Raw genomic sequence first — 22,154 nt, 5'->3', positions numbered from 1 at the left:
TACTTAGTCATCTTTCTCCAGCAAGGAGAAAGACTTCATCACATTTTAAAAGCAATATTCCTTTACTGGTTGTATTTTAAATTCTTCCATAATGATACTGGTTCCAGTCAAGCCCTGAGGTTCTTCTTTTTGCCGTCATTCTTGTGAGCCCTAAATATTATGGGTAAAAGTTTTGAAGGTATTATAATTGGATATATCTGGAATTTCATGCTTTTCCTGTCATTAACTTTTTAAGAGGAAATTTTTCTGTGAAATTCAGATTCATTGCCTACTGTGAGTCAGGAACTGCTCACATACATTATAAGACAATGCTCTGCACGGTAGATGTTAACCCCATTTTACCGATGGTAGCGTCACTGAGTCTCAGAAGGTGAAATGGCTTCACGAGGTAAATCTGAGATTTTAATCTAAGCTGCCTGACTACAACGTCATTGAGCTTTCAACTCTACAGATGTTTTTGTTATAATGTCAAACACGTCTAAATCATACCCAGTCTCAAGGAAATGTTATTTTTTTTATTGTGATTTTCATTGGCAAGGTGGTACTATAGCAATGATGCTTATAATATTATAACCCTTCTGTGTGTTTATTTCATCTGATCATCATTTAATCAATGATTTTGAATTACTTAGAACCAGGAGTAGCATCCAGCTCTCCTGGCTCCATGAGTTGTTAAACCGCCTCAAGGAACAAAGGGTCCCAGCCCTTCCCGTAGTAGGCTATGTGACCTGGGATAATTCATTTAACTTCTCTGTGTCCCATCCTCCCCATCTCTAAGGTTGAAGTGGGATGGTCCCGGAGCGTCCTTCTGTGCTCACGATCCTGTTGGAGTTCAGGAGGATTCTTTCGTAGTGCTAATATTGCAAATCCAGATCTCAGTCTTTCGTAAACAGCTGAATGTGAATTTGTTTTGTACTTAGCATTTAACCATATAAACTAGACAAGTTTGAAAATAATTCTGTGGAATGATAGGATAACTTTTAACTGGGGCCTTAATCCAAAATGCACAAAAGCCTAGCTAGCGATTTGTGGCAGGGGTTAAAAGGAACGTGTTGGTCTGTATGAGCATCGGTGGCAAATTCGATCGTCCGGGCAACAGCTACACCACATCTGTTTGATCTGGGAAAGTGAGAGTGAGAGGAAGTGGGTAGTTGAGAAATTAGCCGGAACAGTGTGAAATGCTGTATGAAAGTCTGACGTATTTCTAGCCACTAAACTTGTTCAACACTGACAAAAAGAGCTGGTCATTCTGTAAGGATTGGGACAAAAGAGATTTCATAGATGAGTGAATGTGAAGGAAAAAGAAATTCAAAGCAGGAGACAGAAAAGCAGTGATTCTCAAAGGACGTGGAGGAGATTCACAAGTAAGGCTGGGAGACCTCTCCCTTGTTCTGCTGCCTCCAGAGTGGGAGTACCCCCTGCTAACCAGGGTGCTCCTGTTACTAACCACTTCTGGTGTGAAGGGGCAGAATCAAGTGAAAAGATCTAAGAGAACGTAAATTGACTACTGGATTCCCCTTTGAGTACTGTATTCATACTTTAAAATTAATCCCTATTGAAGCAGCAAATTGATTTTGCAAAATGGTTTTTAGGATTTTTGTTTGTTTGTTTTTTGGTTTTGGGGTTGTTTGTTTGTTTGTTTGTTTGTTTTGCAATGTTGTTAAAAACTACAGGTAGGTTTGTTTTTCCTGGGGTTACGTGGGTGAATGTCCTGGTCTGCACAGATGTCTCCTTGCCGCAACCTGTTTCTTTACTCTCTGAAACTGTGGTGCATCAACTTTCCTTTTCCCTCCAAGTGTGCCGGTGGGGGAAAAAAACAGCGGCATGGCAGATCAGTGTTGTTCCTGAATTCCTTTTAAAGCATAGGCAACTGGTTCACTCTTTTTTTCCCTCCCTTTCCTCTTCTATAACCCCTTCTTTTTTTCCCTTAGCACTCATGAATAGTGCACAGCAAAAATGCCCCGTGGAAGAGGTATGTTTGTGACAATGACATGATATCTTCTTAATAGTGTTGTGTCTGCTGATTGTAATCGGCTGTCGTGATGGTGGTGACGTGATTGTAGCGCACTTGCTGAGCCTCTTTCTGACTTCGTGCAGCCATTCGTACAAATCAGATATGCCACTCAGAGCTTGAGCCTCTCTGTCCTCTTTTATTCTAGGAGACAAAATGCACCTCAGCTTGGTTTAGCTCTCGCTAAAAATCGGCTAATGGTACGAATGTAGGACTCCTGATAGACCAGCCCAGCAGAGGTTCAGCTGTCGCAGCTCCAACTCCAGCCTAGATTTCATTCCCACCTCCCACCTCCACCCCTGCATCCCAGCTTTGGCACCCTCCATGTTCAGAGAGGACCCGAAGTTAATAGGAGGAAAGAAAGAAAAGATTCATGCTGTCAGCCTTTTCAAGTCAGAAGAATTGAAAAAGTAGAGTACTAGAGAGAGATGAAGGCGACTGGCAGAAATAGTTTATATCTGAAACAAATTCCCCTTTGTGTGCGTATCTTTACAGGATAGTACTTGAAGATTTTCTTAAAGGAACTGTTAGAATGTGCTTCTTGAAAATAGGAATAATATTCTCCATTACACGTATGTGTAATATGTGACACCAAATGTGACATTTTCCAGATCATATGATTAAGACTTGATTTAATTTAAAAATAAATTTGGAAAAAGTCTGAACCATCTAGCTTTTTGAGTTTGAGGCTAAAAGGAAAAGTCAGTGCTGCATATACAGTAATATGTGCTATAAACATGTTTATAAAAGTGTAGTGAACAGTTTTTGCATTTATTACTGTCTTTTGAATTTAAGTAATAAAACAATTCAAAGGTTATAAGAGTCCAGAAAAATGAGAAAATAGATGAAAATTGGACCCCTTTCACTTTCTTTACAATAGAGTTGTAAACAAACATCACAAAAGTGCAGTCATATGGATTAAAATAGTTATTTAAAATTTTTTCTGCCCATTGTAATTTCATGTCATTGTTGTAATGCTCTTACCAGGCAATTTGTATTTAATAGTTTTTTTCTTTTCTCTTTTCATTCTTCAACTTATTTTCAGAACCATGGAATGTGCTTTGGGGAATTTTTGAAATCTGTGTTTTCTTATGCAATTCAAATATGTAACTGGAACTAATTTTATGCCATATAAAAAGATGAATTTGATTTGCTTTTCTGCTTAAGGATGTTAAAATTCATACATCCTCTATGATTTCAAGTGTAAGCTAATTTTTTCCCATAACGTACCCTATAAAAATATAAACCTTTATTGAATGTACTGATTTTGTATTATAGCAGTTTATTCTTTCTTCTGTAGCTTCTCGGACTTCTTTTCAGAACGAGCATCATCGAGATAGGAGGTATGGTTATAACAGAGGTCATATATTTTGCTAATAATGAAATCGGAGTCTGCTGTGTATCAGTTAGCCAGTTAAATATCTCTTTCATAAGCAATGTATTACATAACCAATGTTCTGCCTCACCAGTACATTTCCTGAATTAATCTGTAAGTTAGAATGATGAAAATTTTGGTGGGAGAAGAAGCAATACAAGCCTCAAAATGATCTTTTGGCAATAATTATTTGTTGAAATTAATTTTTTTAATGTTTATTAAGCACCTGCTATATGTAAAGCACTGTTGTAACTGCTTCAAAGAATTGCTCAAAGAAATGCTTTGTACCTCCTAGCTACTTTGTAAATGTTGCATAAATAAATGGATGACAAGATAGAAAATTGAATGGAAGAATAAGGAGGGAAAAAGAGGCAGGGTGGATGGATAGCTGAATGGATAAATGGCTGCATGGCTGGTGTGAGGGGAGGAGGGAGGAGGGAGGGGCGAGTCACTGGATAGATAGAAGGAAGGACCAGTAGACACACACAGATGTAGAACGAATGGAAGCATGGATAGGTAGATAAATAGGTGGATGGATTTTTATAAGACATGGTCCCTGCTTTCACATTTCTTACAGGGTAGTATAGAATAATGAAGAATGAGGATTTTACAGTCAGACATGACCGAGTTCAAATGTTGACTTCACTGCCTTCTCACTGTGTGGCCTTGGGCAAGCTGCTTGACCTTTTCTTAACTTCTGTATCCCCATCTTTAAAATGTTGCTAATCAGTGGCGCGTGGCTGGCTCAGTCGGTACAGCATGCAACTCTTGATCTTGGGGTTGTTAGTTCGAACCCCATGTTGGGTACAGAGAGATTACTTAAAAAAAAAAAAACTTAAAAAAAATGTTGCTAGTCATACCCATCTTAAGGCTGTCATAAGGATTACTGCATGGGTAGCGATTAGTATTTATTAGCCAGTAACTCTTATTTAGTTAGACAAAAGCTATAAGCAGAGGTTTTTAGGTAATGCAATTCAAATGTAATCAATATGCAGGTTCTACTGTTTCATGAGCTGGCATAAGAATGCGTGAATATGCCCAGTTTTGATAATAGCAGTGCTTTTTTTTTTTTTCTTTTAAGATTTTGTTTATCTATTTGACAGTGAGATAGAGCCAGAGAGCACAAGCAGAGGGAATGGCAGAGGAAAGGGAGAAGCAGACTCTGCACTGAGCCGGGAGCCTGACGTGGGGCTTGATCCCAGGACCCTGGGGTCATGACCTGAGCCGAAGGCAGATGCTCAACCATCTGAGCCACCCAGGTGCCCCAGTAGCAGTGCTTTTTTATTTTCATTTTCTATAAAGTGCTCAAGAAACGCAGGACGGATATCATCATCCCTATTTGTTAGTTGAGAAAACGGAGGCTCAGAGAGGTTGATTGTTTGCTCAGGGTCACACAGTTGGTGTTTGTTAGGAAATGAGGTTAAATATAAAGTTTAAACACGAGAATGTAGAATCAGATTAAGAAAATGAAGAAAGGAGCCATGCCTGAATCCCTGGGGTTCCTCAGTATTACAGGTTAATTATCAAATTCATATACCACACTGACCAGGAGCACAGACACACATAGCAGGGTCTAGAAGTGAACATGCAAGCTCTAAACACTTAGAGGTGATTTTGAATTGGGGCAGAGCTGGGTGAGGAGGAAAGGGATGGTCCTCTTCTGTGGTATCATGTCAAAGTATATCATTTATAACGACAGGAAACAAAACAATTCTATTTGACCAGTGTACTTTCTGCCATATGTATATTATTATAAATTCTCTTCATTAAATGAAGAGAATTTTTTTTTAAAGATTTCATTTATTTATTTGATACAGAGAGACACAGCGAGAGAGGGAATACCAGCAGGGGGAGTGGGAGAGGGAGAAGCAGGCTTCCCCGCGGAGCAGGGAGCCGGATGCGGGGCTCGATCCCAGGACCCTGGGACCATGACCTGAGCCGAAGGCAGACGCTTAACGACTGAGCCACCCAGGCGCCCTAAATGAAGAGAATTTAATGGTGTTTTAAAAATATTATGTGTTATAGGCGGGATAGCAGAACCCTGGAATGAAGAGATGGTGTGGGTCTTACTTAGCCCTTATCCTTACCCACCAAGGCAGAACTGGGTGTGCTCAAGGTACATCTCTAACTTTGAGCCCCAGAGTCCAGGAAGATGACTCTCGTTTGCTCCCTTGATAGCTCAGGCCAGACCGGTCATTTCTAGGACTATGGCGGTTCTTATGTAACTTTTCGGGGGCATTGGTTGTTTTCATGACTCTTTGAACGTTTGCGGATAGACGGTAGCTTGTTACCAAGCGGCAAACCCTCACTGAGGTCTTGTGTGCTAGGCGCCCAGAGATCACCATCGTGGCAGCTGAGCCCCTGAGGCCGGCCTCATGGTTTCCAGGAGCCCCGCCCCCGGGACTGGGATTTCCCCCTTCTTCGGCAGCCGGCCCTTGGAGGCCCAGTGAGCTGGTTCCTGCCGAGGTAAATAAGTATTACATTATCTCTTTGCATTTTTTTTTTTAAAGTGAGTTCAAAGGTAAGAATTGTGAGACTGTTAATACTTCGGCTTTTGTCCATAGCGGTCTAAAATCTTCATTCTTTTATTTTGCAGCTCCCACCATCTTATGAACAAGTCATAAAAGAAATCAACCAAGTTCAAGTTAATACTACGAATAATAATAATGCTGCTGCCACTCCAAGGCACACAATTACGTCTGCAACTCAGACTGACTTTACAGAAGAAATAGACAACCATCTGCCTCAGAGTGGTGCAAGTAATTTGTCCTCCCTAATTCTGACCTAGTTCTAGGGAAGTAATCAGTAGGCTTCTGGCTTTAAAATAATTTGTGACTTGTGCATAATGCATCGAGCTCTTCTTCCCAGTCAGTGTGATCACTACGTGCTTCCTACACTTGATCTTAGCCAGAAGGCCGAGAAGCGAGCACTGTGTGCTTCCTTTATTTTGGTTTGCTGTGATTATTACAATAGATCATTCTCATGAGCCGCATCCCCAATCTCGGGGGCTCACCCCAGTTCATATCGCAAAAAAATCATCCTTTTAACTCATGGTTGTATTACTGCTGATCGATCCCCTTTATTCCCATTGAGAAGGAGGTTATATTTAGCAACTTAAACTTGACAGAGTGTAATATTAGGCTTTTAGAAGGCATTGTTTTCAAAGAGCAGAGATGAAAGTAAGTTACTTTGGAGAAGTAAAGCAAGCAATGTTGGAATTCTGACGAGAGGGAAAGGGTTCATGCGATAAGTCTCCTGGGAATCGAGAATTTAGTGGTGTTTTAAAAATATTATGTAATGAATATTTCTCTTATGAATAAATACAACTTGAACACTCCTGTGAGAAGTGGAGTGTAAACATTTCCCCATTGATTTTGGAATTACTTTTTACTAATTAAGGAAACCAAGATCTCTTGATATTCCACGTGTATATTTAAACAGTCTGTGTATCTTGTATTTTTTTTTCTTTTAAATTACAATGTTGCAACTTCTGTCTGTGGGTTTTGGTCTTGTCAGCACTACAGGCTCCTCTCAAGCCTCTCCAGCCTTCCCCGGCCGTCGCAGCCAGTGATCTTCCAACACATGTGGCACCTTTAATCGTCTTTGAGACTTCAGAAGAACAGAACTGTCCAGAGAACTCCAGTGCTGCAAGATGTCCAGTGCCAAGACCAAGATCAAAAGCCAACCTCAGGCCAGTAGCCAGAGACACTCACGTTAAAGAGCCAAATCACCAGAAAACCAGCCCCACGGCCACAGAGCAGGAGTCTTCGCTGAGCCAGCCTCAGTCTTTGTTGGACAGTACCAACGACTTGGAGAGTCAGGCAGTGATGAACATTATGAACACAGAACGGAGCCAAAATAGTGTCGTTTCAAGAATCAAAGCATTTGAGGGTCAGGCTAATAAAGAAACCTCGGGACCGCCGGCGAAACCGGAAATTGCTCCCCGCACACTCCCCCCCAGGCCTGCTGTTCCCTCAGGGAAACCCTCAGTGGCTCCCAAGCCGGCTGCCAGCAGAGCTTCTGGAGAGTGGGACTCCTGGACTGAAAACAGACTCAAGGTGGCCCCTAGGGAAGGGCTTACCCCGCACTCTCCACTGCAAGTAGGGAGCATCCCAGCAACCAAACCTGAATTGCCAAAGAAACCAAATGCTGGCCTTACACGAAGTGTTAATCATGAGATTCTGGGAGGAGGGCCCGTGGCTGAGAGCCCTGACGGTGGGAAGAAAGTCCCAACTCCTGCTCCTCGGCCTCTGTTGCCGAAGAAATCGGTTTCCTTAGAAAACCCCAACTCTACAGCTCTGCCGAAACCAGTCACTGCTCCTCCCCGACTCTCAGTGGCGTCACAGGCCAAAGCATTCAGGTCACTGGGAGAAGGACCCCCGGCCATCTCCCCAGCTCCAGCTCTGCAAAGCAAGCCTCCAGGGGACATTGACCTCATCAGTTTTGATGATGATGTTTTACCCACACCAGCTGGGAACCTGGTTGAAGAATCTCTTGGTTCAGAGATGGTTCTGGGTGAGTAAAAAGGAGAAGTGGAAGGGAGTGTAAACTCATCAGAGGGCGTCTTGAATGGCACTTGCTGTTTTCATTTCTACGACATCATTGCTGGAGGGGTGTGCCTGTGTGTGTATAAGACAGAAACACAGATTAAGAAACAGGGAGCTGGGTAGGAGATAGAGAGGGACAGGAAAATCTGGAATGGGGGAAATGGAGACAGAGAAAGATGGAGACATGTATTGATAACGACTGCACGAGCCAGAAATAAGCAGACTGGGTCTAGTGACTAAACTAGGTGTGAGGCTGGCTTCCTAATTCTGGCAGGTGGAGAGTCAAGCATCAGGGGAATGCAAGGGAAGCCTCTCATAGATGCTAAGTCACACAGTGGCCCCCGAAGGGCTCCTCAGATTGAGCCGGCCTCACTGGGAGTGCCAAGCGAGGCGCCAGCCCCAGGGAGGACTCCGGTGAGAGCAAAGCCAGGAATGAGGACCCAGCCATATGTAGCAAAAGTTTTTTCGCTCATCTTCACAGAACATCTTCCCTGGGGGATACAAAGTTTTGTAAATAAAATACAATAGCTGTACATTTCCTGCCAGGATCAGGACAATTAAATTTCTCAAGAGGAAATTCAGAAAGTATGTTTTCTTTCCTCACACTGTTCAGATGGAGGGTGTGATAGTAAAGCTTATCTTTGATTTGTCAAAGTGAGCTGTTTTACTTGTCATTGATGATTCCTTTTACTGCTGTTTACTTATTTGGGTAGCATTTGTGAACATATAAGCCTAAGAGTATTTTCAAAAGGTTAGCTGTCATCTTATAAATGTTCAACATGCATCAAAATGGGATAAGCTCTGTGATTCGAAACCAAATTCTGCACAGCACAGGTGTATTTTAAATGATAACAAACATGTTTATTAAATATTTATCATGCATACAACATGTACAGCATACCTCTTGTCTATAAGGGGTAGAAGGACAGATGTTAGAGTATACTGAGCTTCTGCAGTGTTCCAAACCTTCTGCTAGATACCCAGACCTACATCATTTAATTTAATACTTAGAGTAATCCTCTGCAAAGTATTGTTGGCCTCAGCTTGCAGAGGAAAATGAGACAGAGAAATCAATGGGTAGCTTGCCCAGTGTCGTAACGCTAACAGCTTCCAAGGCATGATTCAGACGTCATCTTTTTATTCTAGGTCTAGTGTATTTTTCATTCTGTTACCTTGCTACCCGACATTTGAATGAATTCTTAAGCCAGGTAACACTTCAAGTCTTTGTTACGTCATTTTTTAAATTTAAACCTTTTTGGTGTTAACAAGATTCCGGGTGGGATAGGGGTGGTAAATCTAACAACAGCAAGCTGTTAAGGGGTGGAAGCAGCACAAGCCAAAGAAACACTGCCTTTTGTAGAAACTGCTGGATTCTATGGAGATGGCAACTTGGTTAGTAACTGCTGAGAATTTATTCCCTGTCATCAAACAGATAATTATAGTCATCTTCCAAAAGAAGATCAACAGTATACATTCAACATGAATATAGTCTCAGGCCTCATACTCAGCCTTTTCTGTTCCTTGATTTCTACCACCTCGTTGCATGATATTTAATTATGTAGGCAGTCTCTTAGCAAAATGTGTAATTTACTTGCCCTACCAGACTTTTAACCATTGCTCTCGACTGTGGAATTACACTGAACGCTTACTTTGTCATCTTTCTAAACCTGCTCCTCTTCCTGTTTTCTGCACCTCACTTAATAACGCCATCATATACCCAGCCTTCCTTAGAGAATCCTGGAGATCACCTCCGAGTCTTCTACATGTCACACCGTGGCTGTTTGTTTAGACTTGGAGGTAGACAGGCCTGCCGACCACTTAATTGCTATGTGACTTTGGGCAATTTACCCCACTGTGCCTCAATTTCCTCATCTATAAAACATGGTAATAATACTACTCATGGAGGCAGTACGAGGATTAATGTGATTATGCAGGAAGGCCCTGTCCCATTGTCTGAAACATGGTAAGTGCTCATTAAGTAGTAATTATTGTTACTTCTTGCCCTTCACATGCAATTAGTTACCAACTCCTGCTGGTTTAACCTTCTAAGTAGTTCTTGAGTCCTCCTTTCATTTCTGTGCCCCTGTACTGCCCCACGTTAGGCCTTTTGCCAGGTTACTGCAGGGGTTCCTAAATTGAGCCCCAACTTCTGCCTCAAACCCATCATCCTCCATATTATGGCTACCCAAGGGATTTTTCTAGAGTGTACGTTGGACCTTGTTGCTGCCCTGCCTATTGTCCTCCAGAGGCCTTTAGGATCACCTCTGAATTCCTCAGCATGTGGAGAGATTTTTGTTTGTTTATTGATTTGGGGCTTTGTGACTTTTTGATGGTGTATCAATAGCATTGCCTTTGTAAATAAAGGATCATGGTCTCTTTGTGAAACCTTATGATTAAGTAAGACGATTAAATCCTGGCATTAGTCAGAAACTGAGAGGGACACGAGAGAAAGGAGAGGAACTCACAAATATGTCTTCCCTCCTTTTCCTTCCCTCAAAAAGAAAGAAAATCTAATAAAGCAGTTTTCATAAAATGAAGTTTCCATATTAATCTCAGGAAATAGAGATCAGAAAATACTGAAGCTGTGAAAACATTGTAAAGATTAGAAAAATTATTAAAGGAAAACTCATAAAACAAGCTATTTAATATTGGATTCATTTCTTGGGTAGAATGCCTTCCAGGTTAATGTAAATGGAGCTGAGAAGTATTAGCAATTCCTCTTTACACCTTTACAAATCATACCCAGTTGTCAAAAAAAAAAAAAAAAAGGCAGAATGCCTCTGCTGTCAGCCCCATTACACAGACCAGAATAATAGTTTAGCAGCCAATTTCTGCTGTTAACAGAACTCAAGGGAAAGAAATGACAGAAAAGCAAGCCAAGGCTGGTGAAACTAATTATGATGACAAGCATATTATGAGAGACAGGTAATGGGCAGAAAACTACATTACCATCAGTGTTTTTCTCAGCCCGGTAATGAAGACCATGTGGACGGAGGTGTAAAAGGGGCTGCTTGTTTGGCAGCAGGTGTGGAATCATTGGTTTGGTGTGAGGGGCTAGAAGGAGGGCAGAATACGGCAAATAAAGGTAGAGAAAAATGCCATGGATGTTCCTTAGATTTGAATAGGAGATTTTTTTTTTTTTTTTTGAGATGCTTTGCGTTTTATCTGTAGAAACAAGACCAAACTCTGTGACAAAGTCATGGCACTGTGGTTCTTTTTTTTAAGATTTTATTCATTTATTTGACACAGAGAGACACAGTGAGAGAGGGAACACAAGCAGGGGGAGTGGGAGAGGGAGAAGCAGGCCCCCCACGGAGCAGGGAGCCCGATGCGGGGCTCGATCCCAGGACCCCGGGATCATGACCTGAGCCAAAGGTAGAGGCTTACGACTGAGCCACCCAGGCGCCCCTGGCACTGTGGTTCTTAACCCCTTCTGGCAATCACAGAACTCTGAGAATCTGATTATCCTGCGAATCTTTTACCTCTCTTTAAAACAGCCCTTTAGCTCATGTGTGCACCATTTCCAGAGCTTCAAGGGCCCATTCTTGGACCCCAAATGAAGGACTTCTCCTACAGAATATTGCAATAACCTCCAATGGACTGCTTAAATAAATAATGGGACATCTGCACAGTGGACGATTGTGTGCTAATTAAAAAGGAGGCACACCCCCTATTACTTCCTACTATGGACCAATCCCCGAGATATTATTAGGTGAAAAACGCAAGGTATAGTTAGTATTCATGATACTTTAGCTACTGTTTATGTTAACACACAAATGCACACACGTACGTGGTATCTTTGGAAAGATGTATAAAAAGCCAGTAACAGAGGTTTTCTTTATGAGGGAACTGGTTTGGCAGGAGAGGATGGGGAACCTGGTTTTGAAATTGCTAACCGTAAGTAGAATTAGGGTGAAAAATAGCTCTTGTCATCTTGCCACAGAGAGGGATCACACTGATCCTCAGTCTTTGTGATGAGTAGGAATTTTAAAAATAATAGCATATGATTTTTCTAAATTGCTGTTATTCAAGATTATAAATAAAAGCTAATTATTTTGAATTACATACGTGTAAATAAGACATTCAAAAACATATGTGCATTAAATCCTATTAAATAGAATCAAAAAAGTTATTTTTCTAGTTACCTTATGGAAAATTTTATGACCATTATTGCTTTTAAAAAGCAACTAAAAGGACTAAACTCCCCCCCCCCCCCCCATTTTTAAGTGGTTTTTGGTTTGGTTTGCTTGGCAGGGGAGTTATTTCTCAGCTTCATCTTGTTAACTTTTCTTCTTGTGGTTGAATCTATTTTATTGGATTTTTTCAGTTACAAAGTAACACGTTTGCTGTAACAAGTTAAACAATACAAACATTTAGTAAAAAGAAAAAATTATCTCCCTCTAGTCCATCCACATCCTCAAGAGTAACCAGTGTGAACAGTGTTGTATGTAGCCTTCCATGCCTTTGAACATTTCAAACCAAAGCTTACAAACATAGATACATGTATGTTTTCCTACTTTTTACAAATATTTTTATTATACTATACCCTTGTTGTTGTTGTTGTTGTTGTTTTATTTAACAGGGAGATTTATGGACTTCTTTTTGGTCCAGTCGGTCTAAGTCAAGGAGTTAACTCCTTGTTTCCTGGTACCTGTCTAATATTTCTTAGTGTGAGCATATCACAGTTGATTCAACATTTCCCCTCTCCATGGACATTACTTTTAATTTTTTGGATTTCTTTTTCTTCTACAGAAAATGCTGTAGTAAACACTCTCATAAACATTGCCATTTCTGCTAGTGTTCTTATTTCTGAAGAATAAATTTCGAGAAGTGAGACTACTGGGTCAAAGCTTATGAACTTGGAATATTTTCATAGTACCAGTGATCCAGATTCCTGCGTGGCAGTGCCTGGAGTTCCCAAACATGAGATGCTATTCTTGCTTTGTATGTTGCCCACTTTCTTCTGTGAGGAAAAAATACCTTGCTCATGAACAGACATAAAAAGTAAACTGCATATTGTGTAGCTAAAGAGATTTGCACACCATCATCAAGATGAAAAAACAGGCCTCCGGTTCCACCTTCTTTTTGAAGTGATGCTCTGTGTCCTCCCCACTAATCCGCACACCTCGTCTGGATTAGAGCCCCGGACGGCACGCAGACAGAGAGGCAGATGCTGAGCTCACTGACTCAGTGAGCACAGCTGAGGAAGGTCATTAAATAGACCCACTCCTGCCAAACAGCCCGCCGTACTAGAACACTAAAACTTTCCTTGCTTCACTGTATTGAGAAAGAACATTTTTTTCCCCAGAGACATGTGTAGTAGTATAATTTTACACGATCTGAGTACCAATTATTAAAGAGTAGCTAATGATATTAAAAATAAAGACCGAGAAAGAGTGGGTAACTAAGACACTCTGAATACTTTGTTACATAAATTGTATCTATACCACTTCAATTTAAATCCTTTAGGTTTAAAAATAATAATTACTGGACCCTTCCATGCAGTAGGTGAGGTTTGCACAGTGTGCAGGATATGGAGCAGGTGTCTTGAGGCCAGTCCTCCAACAGCAAGGATAATTTGGATGCTCCTGTGCTTGGCCCCTCAAGGCATCGATTGGTGTCTTTTCTCCTTTCCCTGCCCCCCTTATTCATGCCCTCCCTCCTGGAATGTGAGAGAGTGTAGGTGGCATTCTGGCTCAGAATATAATATGAGTTGGGAAATAATTGAAGTCATCCCATGCTCAAGATTTTCTTCCTCCTCCACAACCACCCAGAAAAACATCAACTAAAAGCCTATACTAATAACCAAAAGATTATAGGTAGCAGAAGCAGCTGTTAAAGCAGAAATGCCACTTGTAAGGTAGAACACGGTGAACAGTCACCAGCCTTAATCCTTTTCTTGAATTTTTGGTCCCTTTCCCGACAGAAAACAGAGCCCCGAAAGAATGGGATGCGACAGCCAAGATTGGGGGGCAGGGAGGACAGTCCAGTCTCTGCCTCAGCTGGGGGGAAGGAAGTTGGGTCCTTGGAAGTAGGTGGGTAAGGCAGTAGGAGAGGGAGAAGAATAGAAAGGAAAGATAAACACAAAAGAAAGATACTGTGTTTCTGTGTTTGAATAAAATGCGTGCCGGGATTACATAAAGTCCTCAAATTCACTTTAGCTAGTATCATTCAGAATAGATGATTCAGGGAGTTCACAGGCAGGTAATATTTGCAGTAATGGGCTTTAATACAAGTGTACATACGCCTTTTTATCCATTGGCACTGCTGCTTCCCAGAGACCAGGTGCATATTATTCAAGTTGGAAGAACTATTAGAACGTGTAAAATCCAGCTGTTGGAAAGATGGCCGTGGAGAGCTCCCCTCCCTCACCCCTGCACTCTTGTTTTATGCTGCAACCTTCCATTCTCCCCACACATAGAAGTCTCTCACCATGCTTTACTTTTTCCTTTTTCAGTAGTACTTCTCACGTGATATACCAGATGAGCTACTTACTATTATATTTACTGTTTATTATCTCCATCTCCCTCCTGGAATGTATGTGCCGTGAGAGCAGGGTTCTTTGCTTTGTTCACTGAAGTATTCCCAGCACCTAGAGTCGTATTTGATTTGTAGCAGACATCCAATCAATTTTGAGTGAACAAAAGTGAAAAAGCAAATTATAAGGCAAGATATAAAATCCTGTTTTTCTTGTTTATCAAAATATCTACGTAATAATACATGTAGTAGCATAAAAAATATGTAGGCAGATACACCAAATTTTCATTATTACTGGAGGGATGGGATTACAGGAGACTTTCCAGCATGGATTTCTTAATGTTTCCCATTTTTACAATAAATACTACTTTTGAAGTAAGAAATGCTATAACAAAATACAGAATTTTAAAATTTAGTTAGCTCTAAAAGAAGGAACTTTGTGTTTTGTGAGGACATAGGTTACAGTGGAAGAAGGTTATAGTATTACAAGAGCCTTTTTTTCAAGTTTGATACTGTTTTGATAATCCTGAGTTGGTTTTTTGAACTTAGACAAGACTTGCCTCCCTTGTGAGCTAATAGACAGGTTTCCATAAAAGAGTCATCTAATATACTTTTTTTTCTCAGTAGTCTAGTAATAATTGTTTTACCTGGCACGCCACCTGAGGGCCATTCCTAGGTGGTAGATAATAAAATGGGATCGTACTTTACTATGGTTATCTCCCCCCCCCAGCACTGTTCCTGGCACGTGGTAGACATACACATGTGAGCAAATGGCACGTGAGTGGGTGATGATGCCTTTGGTGGCATGGATAATGGTAGGGTTGCCTGGGAGCTGCGGGGGAAGGGAAGGTCAGGTAGCAGGGGGCTGAATGGCTTTCTTATCCTTAGCTCAGCTCTTCATGTGTCCTGAAAATAGCTAGTCAGCGAAAGGTGCTTCTCAAACTACAGCTCATAATCGGCAGAATATGAATGCTGTTCATCACAGGAGCTATGGTGTGTGTGTGTTGTTTTTACAGGGAGTATCTCCCTATAGTGAAGAGTCTATAGAACAGGTGCAGAATTACAGCATATACTCATTCTGCCTCTTATAGAATTAAGGGCAAAGGAGGCCTCCAGAGAGCCTGTGTGCTGCATAGAGTATCCATTATACAGCGTTTATTTTATTTTTGCTAAACTATTTATTTTTAGATTTCTCATCTTTGGGAAAATGACCGTTTCCCAAAATACTGAAAAGAATATTTACATTAAAGAAAAAGAAAAGAGTATTTCTTTCAGTAAAAAAACAAGTTTGGTATTTATGTCTTTGTTTAAAAATACTTTCTCTGAGCATATATTGTCAATTTTAAATGAATCCGTTAAGATGGAGAAATGCCAAGCCGGTGTCCTTGCCCCTAAATTAAATATTTGAAGGAAGATGTCTTCTTTCATTTCCAGGATAAAACACTTTCCATTTTCATGTTAACTGAAGTGTGGTTTTACTAAACGACTGACGCTCAGGCACGGTGCTGGGTAGGGTGGGGGCTCTTGGTGAGCCTTATGGATCAGTTTTCTGGGCCAGGCACAGGAGTGTGGGGGAGAAAAGACCTTTTCTGGGGGATCTGTGAGGCCTCACAACAGGGGGGAAATTGGCTCCTCGTTTCAATTGCCCCTCATTTTCAGGCGACACTTATGAAATGATTGTACTCCCATGAAAGATAGCTTCTACGTAATTCTAGATTGTCCTGGCTATCTCTCATCAGAGAGGAAGAAAAGCCACATGAATTATTTACAGAGCACCAAGTTATTTCCTTTCATGAGCTCCGACTTTGTTTTTGTCTCTGCAAACTGAGATTTTGTTTATCCATGAATAGTTTTCCCTGGGGCATGAAAATATGACTCTTTAATTATGAATGAGGTTTTTTGTTTGAGTCCATGTTAACTAAGACATGCAAAATAAACTGTGTTTTTCATTAGATCCCTTTCAGCTCCCCATAAAAACAGAACCAACAAAAGAAAGAGCAGTTCAACCAGCACCCACCAGGAAGCCCACTGTGATTCGAATTCCAGCCAAACCAGGAAAATGTAAGCATTAATCAGCCTTCTTTCTTTGCTTTTCCAAGAGCCTGGGAGAAATATATATTTATTTGTCAATGTCTGCTTTTGAAATTACGTGTGATTGGCCATTTGTTATTATTTATAGTCAAAGGAGATATAAAAAACAAGTTCTTGGGGCTCCTGGGTAGCTCAGTCATTAAGCGTCTGCCTTTGGCTCAGGTCATGATCCCAGGGTCCTGGGATCGAGCCCCGCATTGGGCTCCCTGCTCGGCAGGAAGCTTGCTTCTCCCTCTCCCACTCCCCCTGCTTGTGTTCCGTCTCTCGCTGTGTCTCTCTCTGTCAAATAAATAAATAAAATCTTTAAAAAAAAAAAAAGTTCTTTTTTCACAGTTCTTTAGACAATTGGTACAGTAAATGTGGATTTCGTTTGTCTATACCACTGTCTCTAGGTAGAGAGAATAGAGGGAGACTGAAACTTAGAACAGTTGTAGTATCTGGTTAGTGTTTCGGGTAAAGATGGTGGGAAAGTACAGTTGACCCTTGAACAACACAGGTATGAACTGTGTGGGTCCACTTATACACAGATTTTTTTTACAGTTCGGTACTATAAATGTATTATCTTTATGGTTTTCTTAGTAGTTAAGTTTTGGGAGAGTCAGATGTTACATGTGGATTTTTGGCTGCACCAGGGTGTCAGCACCTCTAACCCCCACGTTGTTCAGATGTCAACTCTGAGTGAAACTGATAGCAAATAAAGTTGTGTCTGTCTGGATACAGCATAATCTAAGTATAAGTATGTATGAATTGTGTGAAGAGCAGTAACCAAGAGTTATAAAAACGTTAACAATGTATAAAATTTTTTAAAATCAGTGTAACACTCCATTTTGATATTATTTCCTGACTTGATTTTTTTAATGGTACAATAAATGAAATTTTGTATGAGCTTTTATAAGGACTGCAAAGAAATCTGATATTATTGTAAGACAGAAACCAAGAGGGCCAGTCCCATTTATTTTAGACCCTGAAGCTTGTTAAAAGGTATGTGTAAATCTGTGTGTGCGTGTGCACACACATGCTTGTATGGTGGGTTCCAAATCCATTCCTAGCATTGCTTGGAGTGACCGCACAGCTTTCGCCATGAGCTTCTGCTATCATTTCATTTCATTCAGTGCCTTTGCATAGTCCAGATGCATCCTTGCCTTTATGTAACAGGAGAACCTCTCACTCTGTTCCTCCTATTAGCAGATCACGTGTCCCAGTCCTTCACCTGTCTGTAGCATCCCCAGGTTATTTTGCAGTCATACCTTGGAATGCCATGAAACCCCTTTCGTTCAGGGGTTTGGTTATTATATAAAGAACTACCCAGAGCGATCATACTGGTTTTGGTCTTTTGAGTGTTTTGTTATTAACTGATGGCTCTAAGCCACATGGTGAGAAGATTAAACTGAGTTACTATGAAGAATGAGGAGGAGAAAAAGTCAAGGGTACCAAATTCTGGTGGGTTCTCACTTCTTAGGAGGTTATATGGTATATTAAAGAACTGGTGGTATATTTCTTTTGACACAGTGGGCTGTATAAGTATCACAGATGATAGTTCATTGGGTTGTTTGCCTGCTTGCTGTTACCTTGTTAAAATGTATTCTGGATTTTAACAGGCATAGTGAAATATGATGATAATAAATATTGCCCGAAGCTCATGTAGGTTTTAAGTAATAAAATTTTTACTTTTAAATTTATTCTCCTGTTGTATCAGGGTCCCCAAGACCCCTGGGTTTGATGATCCCTAGGAGGACTGGTAGGACTTAGCATTTAGTTATGTTCACAGCTGTGATTTATTACAGCAGAAGTATACAAAACAAAATCAGCAATAGGAAACGGTGCATCGGGCAAAGTCAGAAGAAGGAATCCTGGCACAGGCTTCTAGGTGTTCTCTCCCAGGGAATCACAAAAGCTATACTTAACTCCCCCAGGAACCAGTTGTGACAACACAGGTGAAATGTTGTCAACCAACGAAGCTCATTAGACACTCAATACTCAGGGTTTTTATTAGGGATTGGTCACATAGGCACCTCTTGGAACTTTGGCACGTTCCAAAATTTCAGATTCCCAGAAGGAAAGCAGATATTTAGCATAAACCAAATTCTTTCATTTTATGAGCTCTGGGGATGGTGGGAACCTTCCCAAAGTCCCAATTTCCCAGATGCCAGCAAGGACCCACCCTTGAAGCAGGCCTTTCTAAGCATAAGCAGCCTCAGGCCTGCTAGTGTTTATTCTTGTGTGCATACTTATAAATTGGATTAATAGTCCTGGAATCCTGTAAAGGATATATTGAGGAAGCACCTTTATTTATTATTCTGACAGAGTTCTGGGAACTGTTAGAAAGTTGGATTCTAACTGCTGTATGTGAAAGAACTGAAATGTCAGTTTCTAGAGCATTATTTCTATTTATATCAAAAACCAGTTCCCTAGCACTGTATTATTACAGTTATTAAGCAATTCATACGTGCTGTGGAGGAGGAAAAAGTTCCTCGGTGTTGGAAGAACTTGGAACAGTCAGGTGAAGAAAGGAATAGCTTTGTGGTGCAAAACTCCTTCGTCTTCTGTGAGCCTGTCAGTTCTTTCCCCTTGAGACTTGTTTCTTCTGACTAGGATGTCCTTTTCACAGATAGGTGCGTGGCTCCCTCCTTCACCATTCTTTCAAGTCTTAGCTCAAATGCCACTTTTCTCATTGAGACCTCCACTGACCACATGCTTTGAAATTGGAAATCTCCACCTATCCCACACGCTCATAATTGATAGTCCCTATGTCCCATCCTGCCAGTAAGGTATTTTCTCTTTACTTTCATATTATTACTACTTTGTACCCTTGTTTGTCACAGCAGTGCAGTATCCTAAGTGATATATCATTTCCTTATAAGAATACGAAAACTGGGGGCTCCTGGGTGGCTCATTCGTTAAGCGTCTGCCTTGGCTCAGGTCATGATCCCAGGGTCCTGGGATCGAGGCCCGCATCGGGCTCCCTGCTCAGCAGGAAATCTGCTTCTTCCTCTCCCACTCCCCCCTCTCATGTGTGCGCACGCTCTCTCTCTCAAATAAATAAAATCTTTAAAAAAAAAGAAAAGAAAAGAAAACTGTACCAGAGTGAGAGTCTTCAAGATGGCAACTGAGTTGAAATGTTCTTCTGTGTCTTCGTTCCAGAGCAGCTTTGCCTCTTGCTAAGAATGCTTGCCTGTCTCTACATCGTTGTTTTCCTAGTAGCTGGTCTGGGTATTTTCCTCCTTTAGAGAGTGTTTTCCTGCTTGTAGGTAATATAGGAACCTGACAAATCATCCTCTGGTTTATAGGTGTTTCATGTGAAATGAGAGCAGAGAGTGTTCCTTTGAAAGAAAGAAAAAAAAAATCCCATCTCCTTTAAGTGTCTAAATCTGTGTAAAAGGTGGCTTTCACCTCCTTTAGTATCTTTTTTTGTTTTTTGAGATTTTATTTATTTATTTGAGAGAGAAGAGAATGAGAGATAGAGAGCACGAGAGGGGGTAGGGTCAGAGGGAGAAGCAGACTCCCCGCCGAGCAGGGAGCCCGATGCGGGACTCGATCCCGGGACTCCAGGATCATGACCTGAGCCGAAGGCAGTCGCTTAACCAACTGAGCCACCCAGGCGCCCTCCTCCTTTAGTATCTTATAGTCCTCCTCTCTCCAAGTGTTTTTGCATATAGATTTTAATTAGCTGTCACTAATGAAATCCGATCTTTTTCTTCTTTTTAAGATATGTTGGGGGGAGCAGGGCGCCTGGGTGGCCCAGTTGGTTAAGCGACTGCCTTCGGCTCAGGTCATGATGCTGGAGTCCCAGGATCGAGTCCCGCATCTGGCTCCCTGCTCAGCGAGGAGCCTGCTTCTCCCTCTGACCCTCTCCCCTCTCATGCTGTTTTTCTCTCTCTTTCTCTCGGTCTCAAATAAATAATAAAATCTTTAAAAGAATAAAATATGTTAGCGGGGTATACTATCACTTTTTGGATGTAAAGATACTGTTTGTTAAAATGAAGGCAGTTAAGTTCGTTATTTGGAACTAATGAATTAGAAAACACATTTAATTATTTGGGTGGAGGAAGTCCGGATATGCAGCTTATTAGGAAGCACCATGCCGTAGTATAGTGAGCACAGGCTCTAGGGTTCAGAACTCTGGATCTGACAATTACTAGCATTAAGACCTTGAATAGCTTATTCATTTTCTTCTCGGCTTTGGCTTCTTCATCTGTAATATAGGTTAAGTTATTATCCATCATAGTGCTGTCCAATAGGACTTTCTGCAAAGATGGAAATGTTCCATAACGGTGCTGTCCATTATGGTAACCGCTAGCCAAATGTGGCTACTGAGCACTTGAAATGTAGCTTGTGCAGCCGAGGAACTGAGTTTTTAATTTTGTTTAAGATTTAAGTTTAAATCACCACATGTGACGACTGGTTAGTGAACTGTGCAGATCTAGCACATAGACATCAGTTGGAGAAATGTATATAAACAAAATGCCTTAACTTAGTGCCTGGTGCGTTGAAGGTTCTCAAAAATGCTAGCTGCTATTGTATTTATTTAGTATTACTTTTACTCTATACAACATTTAGTGAAACTAACTGATGTATCCTAACGCATCAGTTTTCTGAGGTTTCCTAGCTCTTTCTCATTTACTTAGCTGTCCATTCTTTGTGTGGATCTCTTGTGATAGCCTTTTTCCTGAGGAACCAAGCTGGAATCATTTCATCTTTGAGAATCCCCAAAGGCCAGAAATTATTGATGAATTACTGCTGTTTTTCCAGGTTTACATGAGGATCCACAAAGCCCACCTCCTCTCCCTACTGAAAAACCTATTGGAAACACTTACAGTACGGTATCTGGAAAACTCAGTTCTTTTGACAGAACTAGAAACTTGGTAAGTGGTCCTTATAAATTGTCTTAGATCGAAGACCAAGCTATGTGCTAATTTTAAATTTATGATGTCTGAATTGTTTTACTGTTGGTCACATAAAGACCTTTATTGCAAACCAGTTCTAAGCCCCACGTACTTATTTAATGTGATGTTCAATCTTTTTTAAGTTCCTATAGAACAAAAGAATTAGGCCAGTTCATTGTACTTCATCATAAAATAATTTGTCCTATACTGATATAATGACATTGCCTTAAATGGCACTAATAATGAGGAAGTTATTGAAAATCTCTAAAAACCTTTAATATTTGTGGAAGTAGACTTAGTCATCAGTTTTTATTTAAAATACCCAACTAGTGACATAATTTTTAAAAAATTTTTATTGTTATGTTAATCACCATACATTACATCATTAGTTTTTGATGTGTTCCATGATTCATTGTTTATGCATAACACTCAGTGCTCCACGCAGAATGTGCCCTCTTTAATACCCATCACCAGGCTAATCCATCCCTCCACCCCCCTCCCCTCCTAGTGACATAATTTTAAGATAATTACCATGAGAATTTGTTCATCTGAAATTTAAGGAAAAATTATTTTTTTTGATTAAAAAATAGCACTTCACCGTGGACTTGTTAACAATGGTAGTCAACAAGTTTTAAATACATACATATATATATATATATATATATATATTTCCAACCTCAGTACCATTTCCCCATACTGTTTGTAATTCCTATATGCTAGATTATCTTTTAAGGTTTGTTTCAAAAGAGACAAGTTCCTTAACAAGTGTT

The 22,154-nt window shown here is 40.7% G+C and overlaps 1 protein-coding gene across 13 annotated transcripts in view; it reads left to right on the top strand.

The window, feature by feature from the left end:
- Positions 1 to 22,154, top strand: part of SH3D19 (SH3 domain containing 19) — a 176,025-nt gene that overhangs the window by 126,490 nt on the left and 27,381 nt on the right. For 6 of the 13 annotated variants that reach the window (XM_073892365.1, XM_073892357.1, XM_025874307.2 and 3 more), the window contains 6 exons: positions 3,312 to 3,354; positions 5,714 to 5,852; positions 5,983 to 6,145; positions 6,903 to 7,901; positions 16,364 to 16,471; positions 21,251 to 21,363. In XM_073892365.1, the coding sequence (XP_073748466.1) occupies positions 7,214 to 7,901; positions 16,364 to 16,471; positions 21,251 to 21,363 (909 nt within the window). In that variant the 5' untranslated portion in view covers positions 3,312 to 3,354; positions 5,714 to 5,852; positions 5,983 to 6,145; positions 6,903 to 7,213. Of the gene's footprint in view, positions 1 to 1,931; positions 1,973 to 3,311; positions 3,355 to 5,713; positions 5,853 to 5,982; positions 6,146 to 6,902; positions 7,902 to 16,363; positions 16,472 to 21,250; positions 21,364 to 22,154 lie in introns of all 13 variants that reach the window. The other 7 variants (XM_073892363.1, XM_073892361.1, XM_073892358.1 and 4 more) reach the window with 3 other exon arrangements.

The sequence above is a fragment of the Callorhinus ursinus genome, unplaced genomic scaffold (genome assembly GCF_003265705.2).
Source record: "Callorhinus ursinus isolate GAN/ISIS: 27379988/994484 unplaced genomic scaffold, GSC_fseal_2.0 scaffold4, whole genome shotgun sequence".
Lineage (NCBI taxonomy): Eukaryota > Metazoa > Chordata > Mammalia > Carnivora > Otariidae > Callorhinus > Callorhinus ursinus.
The sequence above is the reverse complement of the archived record's forward strand: the minus strand, read 5'-3'. Positions and strand labels throughout refer to the sequence as shown.